General features: G+C 40.0%; 1 protein-coding gene across 6 annotated transcripts in view; it reads right to left on the bottom strand.

Annotated features, from left to right (window-relative positions):
* LOC144696310 (transducin-like enhancer protein 4) overlaps positions 1–17,645 on the bottom strand; it is a 213,037-nt gene that overhangs the window by 78,938 nt on the left and 116,454 nt on the right. For 5 of the 6 annotated variants that reach the window (XM_078567535.1, XM_078567547.1, XM_078567540.1 and 2 more), the window contains 2 exons: positions 7,755–7,935; positions 3,843–3,859 (listed from right to left, as the gene is read on the bottom strand). In XM_078567535.1, the coding sequence (XP_078423661.1) occupies positions 3,843–3,859; positions 7,755–7,935 (198 nt within the window). Of the gene's footprint in view, positions 1–3,842; positions 3,860–7,754; positions 7,939–17,645 lie in introns of all 6 variants that reach the window. The other variant, XM_078567553.1, reaches the window with a different exon arrangement.

The following is a 17,645-nucleotide window of genomic DNA, read 5'->3' as shown; positions in this document are numbered from 1 at the left end:
GAGGGTGCATGTGAGTACCGTGACAGTTCTTTCAGAGCTTCCTCCTCAGATAAAGTCTGGGATCTTGCATTGGTGGTGCTGGACTGGCTTGGGGGCCTCAATCTGATGCTGCCTAGAAAATACAAAACAGAGTTTCAGCTAATGAGCTTGAGCATGAGCTAGATAAGGCTGCATGTGACTCACTGTAGATGTCAGGGTTTAATGAAGCGATGGAGCTGTGATCCATACTGGGTTGGTGGGACAGGCCAATCTCCACTTCCCCACAGGAGCGATCCCTGTCCTCCCCAACCAGATTGGCTGCAGCCTCCTCAAATTCAGTGACAGCGATGGTGTCCCTTCCCCCGGTCTGCACTCTCTCGTGCCTGTTCTGCACCAACTTGGCCTGTACGAAGAAGAAAGAAAGGCAGGTGATGAGAAGGGATGGAGCAGAGGTTGGATGAGATGCATGTTCCCTGTGTGTGGTAAGCCCTCCCCAGAAGGGCCAGAGGATGGAGTGTGAGCTACATGACAGATAGGATGGTGGTGATATGAACGTCTCAGTGAGAGAACGAGTGTTGATATGTGTCCCCCACTAATGGTTGCGTGAGATCCCTGAGGAGAGTAGTCATTTGAGTGCATGATGCCATAATGAGAGTTTGATATTGGAGGGAGTTGAAGGATGACTTACCCTGACGGAGCAGATGAGATCATTCATCCTCTTCCTGCACTGGATGGTACTTCAGGCGCGGGTTCCAGCTGCACTGCCCTGCTCCGCAACAGTCCCCCAGGCCGGAGAGGTGAGGCTGCTGTGCTTCCTACAGCCATCCCTGGGATAGAGCACTTTCCTGTGCGCCTGCACCTCTCTGATCAAGGCCTGGAGAGCCTGGTGCGTGAAGCGGAGCGCTGCCTTCTTCTTCAGGTGCTCGGCCTTCCTCTTCTGGCTGCCAGACATCTCTGGTGGGCTGGAGAGAGCGAGATTGTGTGTTGGACTGGCCTTCAAATATGGTGCCCAGATCTTCGAACCCGCCAGCTGATGGCGGGCCGACAAATCAACTCTCGATCTACCAGGTCATTCAGACCGATACGCGCCTCTGCAAAATTAATGAGGCTTCAAGCACAGAATCAGGTGCGAGTTGCCACCATTACGGACAGCGGGCTGGGCGCTGCCAAAACTGCCAGCCACTGCGTTTAATTTCATTATGGGAAAATTCCTCCTGAAATCTCTAAAATTAAGTGGGTGAAATCAAGCCACCAACTGTCAGATTGTTTCAGTAAAACAAATACATGCACAAAGAAATTGTTAGGAGTCCAAGAGGAGGAGCATCTCTCAGTACCATGCTTCATACAGTATATAGAGGTTTTTTTTAGATTTAATCTTTTTTAAAGATTTTGGCTGTACAAAAAAATCTCTATTTAAAGAGAGAGAAGGGAATCTGTTAATTGTTTCATATAATTGTGTGGTGATTGAGCATTTAATTGTGTTCAGGTGGTGGATATTATTGGGGGACTCACCTGGGCTTTTTTCATATATGAACAGACTGAAACAGTGGCAATTGGGTTTGGAGGAGCATGTTTGCAATATGTATCTCTGTAAATAAAAGTTTATAAAGTATGTAAAGATTGAGTTCCAGTTCTATCTTTCATGGCCTGGTTTTCTAGATCAGCATAGTGTATTAGTTTTAAATACCAGTCACCACTTTTATCCAAGTCTTCCAATCCTATTGCAATTGCTAATGAGGTTACTTAGAAACTAATTTACATATAATGCAAGCATTTAAGGAATTTTGAATTATTTAAATTGTGATCAAATTGCCACCTAAAGAAAATACATGCATCAATAATCGGAAACAGCTTGATTCTCATAAAAGAACCACTAATTTTATGCTTTCAATTATTTTGGCCCTCCAATTGTACTGAAGCACCATTTTCAAAGCTGCATTTTAATCTTCAAATATGGTTGTGATGTCTGAAGGCCAATCATCTCAATCCCAGGACATTGCTGTAGGAGTTCCTTAGGGTAGTGTCCTCAGCTCAACCACCTTCATCTGTTTCATCAATGACCTTCCCTCCATAATAAGGTTAGAAGTAAGGATGTTCGCTGAAGATTGCACAGTGTTCATTACCATTAGTGATTCCTCAGGTATTGAAGCAGTCCATGTCCATATGCAACAAGACCTAGACAACACTCAGACTTGGGCTGATAAGTTACAGGTAACATTCACACCACACAAGTGCCAGGCAATGACCATCTCCAACAATGGCATTACCATCACTGAATCCCCCACTATGAACATCCTGGGGGTTACTATTGAAGTGAACTAGCCATATAAATACTGTGGCTAGAAGAGTAGGTCAGGGACTAACAATTCTGTGCAAGTAATTCACCTCCTGACTCCCTAAAACCTGTCCACATCTACAAGGCACAAGTCAGGAGTGTGATGGAATACTCTCCATTTGCCTGAGTGACAGTAACTCCAGTGGTATTCAAGAAGCTCGACACCATCCAGGCCAAAGCAGTCTGCTTGATTAGCACCCCATCCACCAATTTAAACATCTACTCCCTCCACCACCAATCCACAGTGGTAGCAGTGTGTGCAATATACAAGATGCATGCAGTAACTCACCGAGGTTCCTTTAAAAGCACCTACCAAACCCATGACCACTACCACCCAGAAGGACAAGGGCAGCAGATGCATGGAAACACCACCACCTGAAAATTCCCCACCAAGCCTCACATCATCCTGAATAGGAACTATATCACTGTTCTTTCTAAATCCTGAACTCCCTTCCTAACACAGTGGGTGCATCTGCATCAGATGGGTGCAGTGGTTCAAGAAAGCGGCTCACCATCACTTCTCAAGAGGAACTAGGGATGGCAACAAATGTTGGCCTTGCAAGTGACACTTGCATCCCACGAAGGAAAACAAAAAAATTCAGATGAGCAGGGAATTCTCCAGTGCACTGCCAAAGAGACCCCAAAGAGTTCAACTATCAAAAATAGATGAGCTGGTCATTCATATTATTGATGTATCCGGAAAAGGGCTGCTACATTTGCCTACTTAAGAACTACTTCATTTTTTTTTTAAATCAGGAAAATAACTAATTGGTTTTAAGGAACTTTGGGATGCCTTGAAGACAGTGATAAGGTGGTCTATAAATTCAAGTTCCTTCTTTAACTATATTCACACTTTCATAAGTCACATCTCAAAGAAGCAGTCACATTTAGTCACTTCTGGTCAAACATCTACACTTAACCTTATGGTAAAATATTTTAAGTACAGTTTTAAGTAATTGCAGTTTAGTTTGGACATCAATTTTGTCAATTAAAAAAGCCACTTTTTGCCAGTTAATCCACACTAGAAATAGAATAAATAAGTTTTAGGTGTTTTTAAAATGTGCTATTGGCAGCAGCTGCTTAATACACTCCCACCACTAGCACATTGAAATCTAAGAAAGGTTAAGTGCACACCTTCCAAAATGTCTAGCTTGCCTTATTTTCCAGGCCTCAACCTTAAAGGCATAAAGAGCAAGTACCTATTTCCTTCTCACCCACCAACATGGGTCAACAGTATGGTGGTACATTAAAAAGAAAAGAGCTGGTGAAATGTGATCATGGATTTCCCATTGAGGAACCATCAGTTTCTTGAAACCTGAGCTCTAACATAATAATGTCTATAAGATGCTGTTCTAAAGCTAATGTTTGCAATTGTCTTGACCAAAGTATTCTTGTTACATATGGTACTGCGGCAATATCAGAAGATATAGGAAGATATAACTGAAAACCAAAATGGCAAAAGCAAGAAGTCATCAACAGATCTAATTTTTTAATCCTTTTTGTAGAATAAAATATAGCTGAAACTTACCTTGACTGAGTCTCTGTCTGTTCTCATGGAAGCCACATCATTAAAAAATGAACGAGTTTGCAAGGAGGAATGGATCAAGGAAAGATAGTGGGGGGAGGGGAGGGTAGGTTGGAGGAAAAAACAAGCACCTGTTATCATCATCATTTTATGCCAATCACTTGCTATACTGCTTCATTGTACACAATAGTAGCTAGTTTACACCAATGTGAGCCCAGAACCAACCTCTAGACAGTGCTGTGTAAAAAAATGTTTGGTCTGATTCTGGTGCTTAATACCTCATTTAACCCAACAGAGTGTAGCCCAAAAATGGAGTTGGGGGTTGAGGAAGGATGATGAAATCTGTAGTCTCTCCCATTCTTCCACCTTCCAGGTACACAGGGTGAGATTTTAATTCACACAAAGCCCATTCACCTGCGCAGAGTTAAAATTGGGCCCATAATTTTTATTTGCAAATACCATAAGAAGTATAAGTAATGCAATATTGTAAAAATTGTGACAAGACAGGCAGGGCTACCGTAGCATGGTAGATGGCAATGTTCCCTCTAAGCTTCGTGGGTGTGCAACTGTACAGCAATCCTGTTCCAACTGAACAAGAGACAAACAGGTCATGCACAACAGTGGTCCCTTTAAGTTATATGCATGCATAGTCACGCGGTAATCTTAAAGGGACTGCATAGCGCAACAAATGGCTGCGCACAGCAAAGGGAAAGCAGAGGGAACAATGGTAGAAGGTAAAGATATTTTGTAAAACCGCATAACCTGCAAGTGTGTTTTTTTTTGCCCACTAGGAATTTATGAAACTTACAAGAGGGTATGGTTTTGCTATTTGTGATTCCACTAAATTTGTGATTTTGAAAGCCTAACAACATAGTAACCACATTTTTACAATCCATTTAGGTCCTGCTTGCAAGCATGAACTGGGCATTATATCCGCTGAGCAAGTTGAAGCAAGAGGGGAACATATAGTAAAATGATATGAACTTGTGGTCATTCATTTGTCTTATGACTAATACTCTCAACATAAAACTACTGAAGTCAGTCCAAGTACAGTAGTAAACAAATGCAATGCATCATTTCCATGAATCAACAGAACGATTTGATATGCAAGAAATCACACCTTCAACTTAACATGTTATAGACTGTTACTTTTTTTCAAGTTTTCCGAACATTTGTTACCTTTTAAACCAATCCTTGTATCTTTATCAATGGGTTAATAAAGAAAGTAAGTGGGCAACCCAATAATCTTACGTTGCAAAGTTGTTTCCAATTAAAGCATTTTTGTGAATGAATCAGTTCCCCTTGTCGGCAAATAATTCCCATTACTAATGAGCATGTATTACAACAATGAATCAACCTAAGCAGGTCCTTCCAGGAGTTTATACTGGCCAGCCATAGCAGATGAGAGCAACTGCCATACAAAGGGTAGGATGAGCAGATTCAGCACATCAGTAGGCCACTGTTGGTAGACTAGAAGCAAGTGCCATATTTGGGAGTCATCTAGCTTCACCATTGGCAACTCTCTTTGTCAAAGTCCCCAAAAAGTCCTGTCCCAAGGAGGATCTTGATGTCTTCCAACTGCACTACTTATAGGTCATTTACACTATCTCAACAGCTCTCTTCCCATCAGAGGCACCCATGTTGGGTAAAGAGGCTGTGAAATTGCTTTAACATGGCAAATTTAGCACTTCATTGCTGTAATGGGCAACAAAAATGCTCTGGCTATGAAAAAATATATATTATTTTGCACAATAACAAAGCAATATAAATTAAGTGACAAGATAAGCAGATAGATCAGAAAGCTGTTCTCTGATCAGTGTTTCCAAATGTTCATCAGGAAAAATAAACATGCCTTATTTAAGTTATAGAATTCTCTTTCAATTTATCCAGAGGAATTGTAGATTGACTAATCTAATTAATTTGTAGTGTTTTATTCATGGCTAATCCAAACTGCATGAATATACATCAATCCTCCTTCTTTGGCATCAGCTAGCTACTGTATTCCCGCTCCATGAGATAAGGCTAGCTACAATGTGCAACACTGAATATAATGCAATTGCTCTCTAGTTGGAATAACAAGCAATACTGATGCTCAAACTGCATGTTGGAAAATAAATTATGTAACCTCCCCTAGTCTAAAAGCCTACACTTTTGTATTTTACCATAGAATTACACAATAATAAAGCCCAACTGATCCATGCCAGCCTTTATGCTTCATTCAAGCCTCCTCCCATCCTTCCTTATCTAACTATCAGCATAACTCTCCATTTCCTTCTCCCTCAAATGCTTATCTAGCTTCCCCTTAAGCACATCTATACTATTCACCTTAAGTACTCCCTGTGGTAGAGTTCCACATTCTCATCACTCTCTGGATGAAGAAGTTTCTTAGATTTCTTGGTGACTACCTTATATTGATGGTCTCCAGTTTTGCTTTATTTCAAACTTACTCAAATGTTTTTTTTCAGCATGACCTTCCATATCTTGGGCTCCTTTTATAAAAATAATATATTACAACTTCAAAAAGCTAGCTTTTAACCTCAAGAACTAGACCGAAGAAATGTAAAGTGTTGCAAAAATCTGGTTCATAATTCATATGTTTTAGAATAAATATAATTTTAGTTTTAGGAATTAAAGTTTTAAATGTGAGGTAAATTGAAAAACCTGGTTAAGGAAGTGATAAACAACCCTAATCTAAAGGCATATCAAACAAGTCTAGTTTTAATTAACCATTGTTTATCTTACAGGGTCAGAGCTGATAATGAAAAAAAACAATGGGTGTCCCATTTCTAGACCTCTGGGTAGAACCAGGGTCTCTATCATTATCTCCATAAAATAAGCAATTCTGGCAAGCAATTCTGGGAAAGAGATTTGTGAAATTCCATTAGAGATAGAAATTATTCAGACAGGTTGCAGAATCAAAGAGTTGTGTGGAAGATAAAATAATTTGTTTATATTTCTGTTTGAGACGATCCCAGAGCATGCCACATTATTATAGAGATGAGCTGTGGGGGTAGAAGATACATTAAACAAAATAACTTATGTGTGTTTGTTGAAAGAAGCAAGGAGTTCAGTTTGGATTTTGTGAGGGAAAAGCAGCTGAAAACTTTGCTCTAGCTCGCAGCTAATGGAAGAAATCTACAATGATCCTCACAGAGCCTGTGGCAGAAAACAGTCAGGAGATCAGCTAGGAAGATGTGAGAAGCTGGGTATCTACCGGCAACAAGGAGCTGAGGCATCCACAATCATGAGGTCTGTAAAGAAAAGGTGAAGGGTTGCATAGCCTATAAGCTAATGGGTGGACCCACACAGGATCTTACCTCAGAGGACAGCTGGAACACTTAGAAGAGTTAAAGTAAACTCCAGAGGGCTATGGCATACCTTTTGGGTTGGTCCCTAAGAAGTGCATGAACCATCAAGACTTCGTAATGTATAAGGGAGTTCTTGTGAAGAAGTAAGTAGTAGAACTGAGTTCATAGCATAAGTAATTAGACATTATAGTGTTAAGTTTACAGTGTTTGCTTTGCTTGATTCTTATATACAATAAAGTTTATTTTGTTTAAAAAAATGTGAAATCTTGTGGCATAATCCTGTCAGTTGATTACTGGGTGTTCAAATTTCTCTTTAAATGTTAACAGCCCCTAACAGAATCGTAACAGAAGGGAAAGAATCACAGTTTCAATTGAAATATTTAAAAGCAAAGTTGACTGATTTTTGTTAGTCAAGGATACTAAGGGGATGGAACCGAGGTGAATAAGATCCAGATTAGTCATGATCTAATTGAATGGCAGAACAGGCTTGAGAGGCTGAATGGTCTACTCCTGTTCCTATGTTCCTAAAGAGAGAAGAGATTAACAACCAAGTTCCCATTTCTAAATTACCAATGTTAAATGAATTGTAGATTCAAGTATTGTTTACCTCTTTGGTGGTCTGTGTCATGGTGCTTTTTCTCATCTTTCATAGCACTTGATAATGCCAATAGTCCTGCACTGCTTCCAACTGACGGGATTCCTGGGGGTTGGAGTCCAGACGGATGTGGGGTGAGAGGTACTGGAAGTGCATGACCATGGGATAGGTGTTGGGCCTGTAGCTGTTGCTGCTGCTGTGGAAAAATTAACTTGTATGAACACAATGCATGAAGAAGTTAGATAAAGTACACAAAATTAGAAAATCACTTGCATAATTACTAAAAAATGTATTTGTGCAATTAAAGCAGCAATGTCTCTATTATTGCCTTTCCCACTTTCTTACAGACTTAGGCCCCGATACTTATGGGGTGGGTGTGGGGGGAACCTCACAAGGCTGGGGACATGGAAGTCATGCCAAATTTAATAGGAGGACCTTATTATTTTTTTTCCCTTTTTCCACCTGGCTGCCAGCCAAATTGATAGGCTAGTGGGCTGCTGGGCAGGAAAACCAATGGCAAGAGACCATAGCCAGGAAACCTCGGGAATGGTCCTCAGCAATTGGGAAGGTGAGAGCCAGAGATCAGGGGCAGGATTTTGCCCTTGGCAGAGATGCTTGGCGGGGGCAGCCGGGAAGCTGACCGCCACCCACGATCGGCACCGCACCGTGATTTTACGCGGACTGGCCAATTAAGGCCGCCCAGCGTGGAACGCAAGCGGCAATGCTGAGTGCTGCCTGTGCGGGAGAGGGGAGGGCAAGCGGGCCTAGCGCGAACTTCGCGCATGTGCATGAAAGAGTCCTTCAATCTCCCTAAGGTACGGACCTGCCTCAGGGAGATGAAGCACTGCTTTAAAAAAAAAATGAAGAGAATAAAAATGTCACAAAACATGTCCTCTCATGTGACTCTGTCACATGAGCAGGGACATGTTATTAATTCAAGTGAGAAATTTTTGTTTTATTTTTATTTGCTTTAGGAAACTTCATCCCGCCCTTGGATGAGGTTTCCTAAAAAGTGCAAAGGCCATTTGGCATTTTCCCCTGCCCGCCAATCGTAAGCGTAAATTTGAAATTAATTACCTTTTTAATGGCCCTAATAGGCCTTTTAACTGTCGGCGGGCGCACTGTCAACTCTGGTGTGCGCCTGCCGAACAAAATATTGCGGGACTACACGATGATGTCAGGACGCTGGCCCGAGGTCATCGCGCGTCATTTTATGCTCGGCCGGGTCTGGCATGCACTCGCCTGCCGAGCTCAATATTTTGCCCCAGGGCTTAGTTGGGGGGAACACAGAGAACAGTGTGGCAGAAGAGAAAGGAAATCAGTCAATTCAGAGCGAGAGACCAGGATGCGGTAGGAGTGGGGATTAGGAGGGACAAGAGAGGGCAATCAGAAGAAAGGGAGTGAGAGATTTGGTTCAAGAGGAGTAGGGGCGATCAATGATCGCAGTGGGGTTGGCGGGGATCGAGATAAGCCAAGATCAGTAAAGGGGAGGCCATAGACTATCTGAATAGGCCAGAGAAGCACTCCTGCTCCACTTTAACCAAAAGGAGAGCTGTAAAAGGCATTAAAATTCCTAAGCCGGCAGCTCTCTCTCACCTCTCTTTTACTGCCAAGTTTCCCAAGCCCTGGGAACAATCACGGCACTATTAAATTTAAATCAGGTTCCCAATTGCATGGTGGAAGCTTTGGCTTGAATATGTTAATTAAGTATTCCATAAAAATGACAAGGGCACACACATTGCAGGTTAGGAACGGTTTCCAGGATTTTGAATTATCACCCCGACCCTCTCCTGCCTGATATGGGGGTGGTTTAATAGTGAGGCCCAAGTGTCCATTTACAAATATTCGTTGCATGCAGATATTGCATGTTGTTTATGGCAATTCAAAACTGTGCGTTCACACTACGTCTGTTATTCTGGATCACTATTTTTTTTTTAAAGTATACAATTGAAGCTATACTACTACCTCCTTTTAATAATCAATTGAAAGTTAGGGGAGAAAAATGCCTTTTTAATGGTCGAATACCCATACCCATCAATACATAATCACACAAACAGATCCAACTGAGACAAATGCAGATGTTCTGTAAAGTAAATGGAATGCCAGTTTTGTAAAGAACCTGAAGCTACATTTTTAACAAGTTAAATAACCCTAAAACTTTAGGTCTAGGCAAGCATGGTGGGTGCTCTGGATATCCTTTTTCCCAACCCTATAAACATTTATAATATTTTGAATTTCAATTTCCAGATGCTTCAAACTCATGGCTAAGCTAGAATAGATACATAGATCATGGGAGTCTGATTTGGATTTGTAATTCATGTAGCTAGTTTAAAATTGTAGGACTGTGGAAAAACAATGTAGTTTTAAAAGCACCAAAAGACTCAAGATTAAAAATGAAAAGACTGGAAACTTAATTTAAAAAATGAAAGTCATTAGTCATGCAAAACACAGCAGATAAACTAAAATTAAAGGAAGATTCCAGTAAATTTGAGCCAACTACTCTATGACTGCTGAATACTATTCAAATACTATGAAATTCAAAATACTCTAATTGAAACAAAAAGCACCTTACTGAAGGAAGTCTTAAGACACTAACAAAAATAGGCCTCAATCCCCCACCTCCAAAAAGAAAATTTCTAAAGAAATGGGCAGTTATTACAAAAACCACCTTCTCAGCATCCACTACATAAGAATTAACATATGAGAAAAGTGAATTAAATAACCCAGAAAGAAACCTGACTGCAGTCACTATTCAAAGCCCTCAGAGTGTCCTTAGCGGTACTTCAGCAAATTACTAAAGAAAATCTGATGTAGCAGAGGTTCAGGTCCTCAGGCTTGCTCAATAATGCTGAAATAATTGCGTACTCTGTGCACGTTTAGTGCTGCTCGAATAAAAGCTAGAGGCCTGCCCTTGTACTCTTTGCTACCCGGTGAGTCTATGTTGTGACAGGTTTATTTGAGTGGGACTATGATGCATGCACCAGTAACTGCACTGACAAGAGTTTAAAGTCTGTTTTACCAGTACACTGGCAACACATAGAAAAGCCCTCAAGAGGTTAGTATTTGAGCGCTTGACCTCAGCCAGAACAGCATCAAGCTCTGTGGTGTACTAACAATTGGTGGGTAGACAGTTGGCTATGTTGTTGAGTGAGGAGTAGAGGTAATAAAATATCACCAAAATTAGCCGGTGCATTACTGAATATATAGAAAGGCCTGTAAATCAAATATATTAGGATTCCTTTAGTCAACACTAGGATTATAATACACTTGTACATTTAAGTGAATCTGACTACATATTAAAATCAATCTTCAATATTAGCTTTAGTACATTAGCTTCAATGAACTGTAGCATAAATTAATTTAGTTGAAAATGCAACTATTTATTTCACTGGAATAAATGGCTATAATTATTTCTTGAACAAAATACGAGTTAAAAAGGATGTTTATATTTAGAAATGAAATCTAAGGGAATATTGGCCCAGATTTTGCAGTCAACAGTGAAGCACTGGCACTTGCCACTGACTTCACAGAAAGCTGCCCACAAAGATCCAGTGATCTCCGTGACGCGGACCTTCCCTTTCCTAATGGCAGCTTAAATCTGACACCAAGTCAAGAGGATCCAGGTGTGCAGTAGCAATAACGTCAATGAGGAGGAACCAAACATATTTAAGTATTCTCACAGACAGCAAACCAGGGAGGTTAAAGCGCTGAATCTCTCCTTTTAATTTTAAATTTCAGATAGCAAAATAAATTATTACGATTAGTTTAGTTTCTACTTTAATCCAACAGTAAACAACTTTAAAAAGAAAGAAATTTGTTCTTTTAAAAATATGGATTTTTATCATAATGGAAAAAATAGACTTTCCACAGATATTTAAATTAACTTTTCAGGTTCAGTTAAAGTGGTTATCAGAAATGATGAACTTAGCACACCATCGAAAACTCAGTTACACCTCACTCAACAAGGTGTAACTTTTTCCAAGGGTTTTTACAGTGAGACTAACAGCACAAGAGTGGAAGTTCTCATCAGTTCACAGACTTTCCATTGATTGTAGTCTGGGTTGTCTCATCACTGCACTTTCTAGAGAAGAGTAAAATCACTGACAGCTACATTCGGCTTTCCGCGTTATTCTGTGCAAGTGCAGACTCCTGAAGTTGTGGTCGGTTTCAGTGGAGTAACGATGGCAAACACTGACAGTTTCACCATCTTTACCACTGCAAAATTCGGTCTAATATTTTATTTACGGGGAGAGGTAGGAAAAGATAGACCAAGCACAAAAAGCAAAATAGGTGTAATAAAGGGCCACAGCAAATTTTAATAGGAGTGATGCATGGCGAACATTTTAAGCAAATTATCTTTGGAAGCACAGTGCTCCACATTCATGCACATCTCTGTTATAGAGCTGATTTTCTAGGCAATCTTTCTTGTTGGAAACATTGAACTTTATTTACAAGATAGCAGCAGCAGTTACATGTGTGCATCCAACTCTATAACTAAAGAAGTACTCTGTCCTAGAGGTTCCCCGTGCTGATAACTCATTGATTTACACAGGTCATGTGATCTTACAACAGTTTTATTCTATGTTTATCAAAACTATAATTATTACATTCCTCCCCGTTTAACTTTTCTGTACACTTTGTATTTACAAGGATATTTATCTCATGCTATTTACACAGGTCATGAAATTATAAGTTCAATCTTTCAGATGGTTTCCTGATCCATGTGGAACATCATAGCTCCCCATCCCAACTCTTTGACAGGAACCACGTGCTATGGAACCGCATTAACATCAGGTACCTCATTAGGCACAGGCAGCTCAGTGTCTTCCACTCCGACAGAAACATCGGGCATGTCTATCCTTGGTTGAACAACTTCAATAGGAACCACAGGTTCAACAATTATTACAGGTGGAACATTATTTTGTTGGGGTATGCCCCCTCTTCTTAAATGGTCCATGTGCTTACGGATAATCCAGCCCTCCACCTCCACATGGTACAACAGTGGTCTGGTCATACAGCTTACTTTACCAGGTAACCACTTTAGTCCTCCACCGGAATTCCTTACATATACTGCTTCTCCAAAAGTAAACTATTGCTCATGACTATGCAAAACATGAGACACTCTTTGGTTCCCTTGACTTTTCCCCACCTTCCCCTCCAAATTGGGAAGTATCAGGCTTAGTCTTGTTCAAAGATGGCATCTCATCAATAATTCTGCACCCTTTTCCTATGTATCTTTGTCTTTCTACCACAGAATTTAGTCTCAGTTTTTTTTTACTTCATTGTCGTCCAGACTTCTCTCAGAGAAATCGCAACTTGTCTTAGCTTAGTAGTTGATTTCATTATCTACTCATATCTTGAAAAGTTCTACGACTTTTGCTTTCAAAGCCTCTTTAGCTTCAGTTATGTGATTCTTCAGCTCTTCTGTCTCCTTCTCGTGTCTGTTGGCTTCCTCCTGGGACCTTGAACATTGCTGCATCTTTTCTGTCAACTGGTTCTTCAGTTTGTTCAGAGTGATGTTAAATTCTTCCTGTTTCTCTTCATAATTTTCCAGAGGCACAAACATTGACCTGAGGGATCCTTGTAGTGTATGAAGGTCTTCCAACAGGTTTTCCTTTTCTTTGCAAAACTCACTCACTTCATTTTGAATTCTGTAATTTAGCAGAGTCTCCTTGAGCTTCTTCTGCTGTTCTTCCATGTCATTGTTTAAGATAGTCTTCAATTCTTCAGGTTGCTGAATGGTTACACACACCTTTTTTATCCTGTTGCAGTCCTTGGACTCCCCAAGTTCTTTCTGAAGTTCCTTGCCTCGTTCCTTTTCCAACTCAGGAACTCTTCCTGCTTCCTTTTGAAATCTCTCTGGCCAATCAAGGTTAATTTCCCTCAACCAATTTTGACCTAGAAGGCTTGGCCCTGTATCTTCTAATACCATCACTGGTAGTTGCGCTGTTTGGTGTCTATAATAAACAGTTACTCTGGTGATGCCTTTTACCTGGGTTTCTTCGCCTGTGTATGTTTTCAACTTGGCAGAGGTTTGTTCCAAATTTAATTGCTGAGCACCTTTATTTAAATATCTGAAAGTGTGTTCTCCTACTACAGTGGTAGAATCACCTGCATCTACTTCCATTTGTAAAGGTTTACCATTCACTTGCAATATGACAGTATTGGCTCTGTCTTCCCAACTTTCATGTTGAATAAGGGTTAAAGGTCAGAATTGGTTGTTTCTTGCTCTCCCATGATATACACTTCATTGGGCTTCATTTGTTGCCTGGAAGCTTGCTTTAATCTCACTTTGCAATGTTTCAATGTCTGACCACTTTTGTGACAAAAGTAACACTCCACCTTTTTAAATTGCCAATTATTATGAGTACCATTGTTTCCATGTTGATAAAAATTAATTTTCAAATTTGCTGCTAAACCTGTTTCCTCTAGACGTTTGGTTAGCGGGGACTGTTTCCCGCTTTGTGGCAGAGTCCCGGCTTTACATACCACCTTCGGCTGACCACTCCCAGCCAACTGGGAAAACGGTCCCACTTTGTGCACCTTGAATCGCTTGTGAATCCTTTACAGCGCTTTCCATCGCAAGCGCTATTTCTAACATTTTCTTGAAATCAAGATCCACTTCAGCCAGCAATCTTCACTGAATAGCATTCTCTTGCACGCCACAGAACAAACGATCCCTGAACATAGCATTCAGGGTTTCACTGAAATCACAATATTCCATTAGTTGTTTTAACTTCTCCACGTTGTTTTAATTTCTCCACTTAGGTAACAATGGTTTCCCCAGATTGAATCTGAACCTCTGCATTGTGACTGAGAGCTTGGGTTGAAAATGTCGCTTAACGAAGTCTACTAATTTATTGAAGGTCTTCGAATGTGGGGCACTTGGAGCCGTCAAGCTTTGAATTAAACTGTAGGTTTTGCTCCCACAAATACTCAGGAGAATCACTCTCCTCTTTTCCTCCCCCATGATTTTGTTGGCTTGAAAGTAGAGCGCAAGACATTCTATATATGAGAACAGTCGTCTGTGGCTGGTTCAAAGAGATCAATTCTGCCAAACCGTGGCATCTCGGCTGAGTATATCTTCCTTTCTTTTTAATTATCTTAGATACTCACAATCACTGGGCGAGGGACATACAAGATCTGATGTATCCTCATCACCAGTTTGTTATAGAGTTGATTTTCCAGGCAGCTTTTCTTGGTGTAAACATTGAACTTAATTTAAAAGACAGCAGCAGCAGTTACATGTGTGCATCCAACTCTGTAACTATAGAAGAACTCTGTCCTAGAGGTTCCCTGTGCTGCTAACTCATTGGTTTACACAGATCATGTGATCTTACACAGGTTTATTCTTACAGCTACAGCCCTATGTTTATCAAAACAATACTTACTCCAATCTCTCATGACAGAAAGATCAAGCTTTCCAAAGTGAATATACAATGGATTTTGAGTGAAGGGATACTTCTTCCATTCCTGGAACAGGAGTGTCCAAGTTCTTTTGACTTCCTTAGTTGCAAATCTTAGAACCTTGTGGGCCATATGTAAAATTTTATACTAAATCAATGTCTATTAACATGCATACATTGATATCTACAGATCAAGGCGTTCTAATGTAGGTATTTTCCACCAATTAGGCAACAGCACTTTGCAAATTGCTAGTAAGTCTAAACTCAAGCAAAACAAAGCAAAGTGTTGAAAATACAAACGCTATAAGCATGGCCTCAGGCATGATTTTGCAGTCCTCAACCTCGGGGACTGTACCTCTACACAGACCTAATAGATCACATTGACCCTTAAGTCATACTTTGGACACACTGCTCCTAGTAACTATGGTTTGTACAACAGAAATACTTCTGCACAGAAATATTGAAGTTATTTACCTGCTGTAGCATAAAACAACTCAATTTTCTAGACTGTGGATGTCAACTAATTTATGAACAAAATAAAGGTGGGAATTCCTGACCCTAATTGCTCAACAGAACATTTTAACATAAAATGATGAAAAGCAATGGCAATAAGATGAAAATTGTATTTGTACTGAAAAGTCAGAGGAGAAACATGGCATGCAACCAAAACAAGTGGCAGGTTGGCACAGCGATAATGATTTCTCTGCAAACCAAGCCAAATTCAGTGTCAAGCGTTATCTGAAAGCAAAATATAAGCTGCAAGCACCAAATGGGCATGTAGATCGCTAGTTAAAATTTGAGGAATATCATCTGGCACCAAGCAGGCAGATCTTAGGAATGGCAAAACCAAAGGCAGCAAGCCCAGGCAGCCAGCGGACCACAGCTTTCTGTGGAGCCAGAAGGAGCATTCCTATTCTCTCTAGCTCCACAAAACTATGACATTAATAAAGTTTTGTGGCTTTTTTAACCCATCTTCCAGCTGTCCTATTCAGACTAAAAGACCTGGCACAACTTGTGTAGCGCAAACACCACCCATTTGCTCCTGAATTGTGCAGCAAAGTCCTACAACCAGCTGAAGGGCTAGATTTGCGTAGTAAAGGTGTGTTAAGCCAGTTACAGGGCAGTTGCCTTCTCACCTGAATATGGTGAGGCCTTTCTTAATCAATATTGAAAGCTCGGTTACATTTTTTGGCCAAAATAGAAGTCTAAGCTCAAGATCTTGCCTAATCATTTCTTCTCTGCCCCAGAGACCTATGGGTGCTCAGTCGTTGAGTATATTCAGGACAGTGCCCAAAAGTCTAACCAGCTCTAAGGGAATTAAGGGATATAAGGATAGTACAGAAAGGTGGAGTTGAGTTAGATCATGATCTTGTTGAATAGCAGGATAGTTCAAGGGGCCAAATTCCTGCTCCTATTTCTTTTGTTTACTCTGAAATTTTGGCATGATGACATGAATGCCACATAAACGGCAACTAATTGACTATTTAATATTTACTTGTCTGAATTAAACAAATTTTGCCATTGAATAGATAGACAGGAACACTGCCAGTTGACTCCTATTAAAATACAATTCTGAAATAATAATTATTTACATATTTATATGGCAACTTTACAAAAAGTAGTGGCAATTTTAGGGACCAGTGGTAGAAACAGGACAAGGCTGGGTATAGAAATACATTAAAAGATACTTAGTCTGGTTCAATCAGAATCAGATGGCATACAGTATTTATGCTCACAGGTTTATTACTCCAATTATTAGATGGTCCATCAGTCAATTCCTATCTTAATTCTTTGAGAACTGCAATACCATTTCGCAAGACATAACATAATATATCTCTCCTGTCCATTGATAAATTAATTTTATATATATATGCATGGCCTAGGTCTATTTAAAAATGTTACCACATAAAAATTTACAGAAATTTTATTGCTAGAATTTGTGCACATATTGTAAAATCAATGAACATTTGAAGCTCAACTGATACAGCAGTGACTACATTCCCTGAGTCAATATACGCATACAAAGAGTATGACTAAAAAATCATGTAGTTACTTTTGAGAAATCTAAAAAAGATATATGTGGCAAAGTCAAGTGGAACAGTGTTAAAAGCACTCCCAAGTATTATCTGTTCTTCTCACCACCTTCTTTAAACTTGTGAAGAAACATTCCCCAATCTTAATTTCAAGTAGTCCATAATGAGTTAACTACACAATTGCCATATATAGTATACAATTTATTTATATTATATATTACATACATATACTCACACACATTATGCATACATGCATACACGTTATATATGTATAAATATAAGCTGCATGCGTGCAGAGGAAGGGGGGATGCAGAAGGATAACAATTTTAATTTATAAAGCATCTTTAAGAAAAATATGCTAAATGAAGAAAATGGACGCCGAGTCAAAGAAAAGAAATAGTGGCAGGGTTGAATTAACACTCAGTGAAAGAGATGAGTTTTAAGCAAAGTGATAAAAGAAGACA

This window comes from Cetorhinus maximus, chromosome 2 (assembly GCF_964194155.1).
Source record: "Cetorhinus maximus chromosome 2, sCetMax3.hap1.1, whole genome shotgun sequence".
In the NCBI taxonomy this organism is placed as follows: domain Eukaryota; kingdom Metazoa; phylum Chordata; class Chondrichthyes; order Lamniformes; family Cetorhinidae; genus Cetorhinus; species Cetorhinus maximus.
Note: the sequence above shows the minus strand (reverse complement) of the source record. Positions and strands in the feature narration are given on the sequence as shown.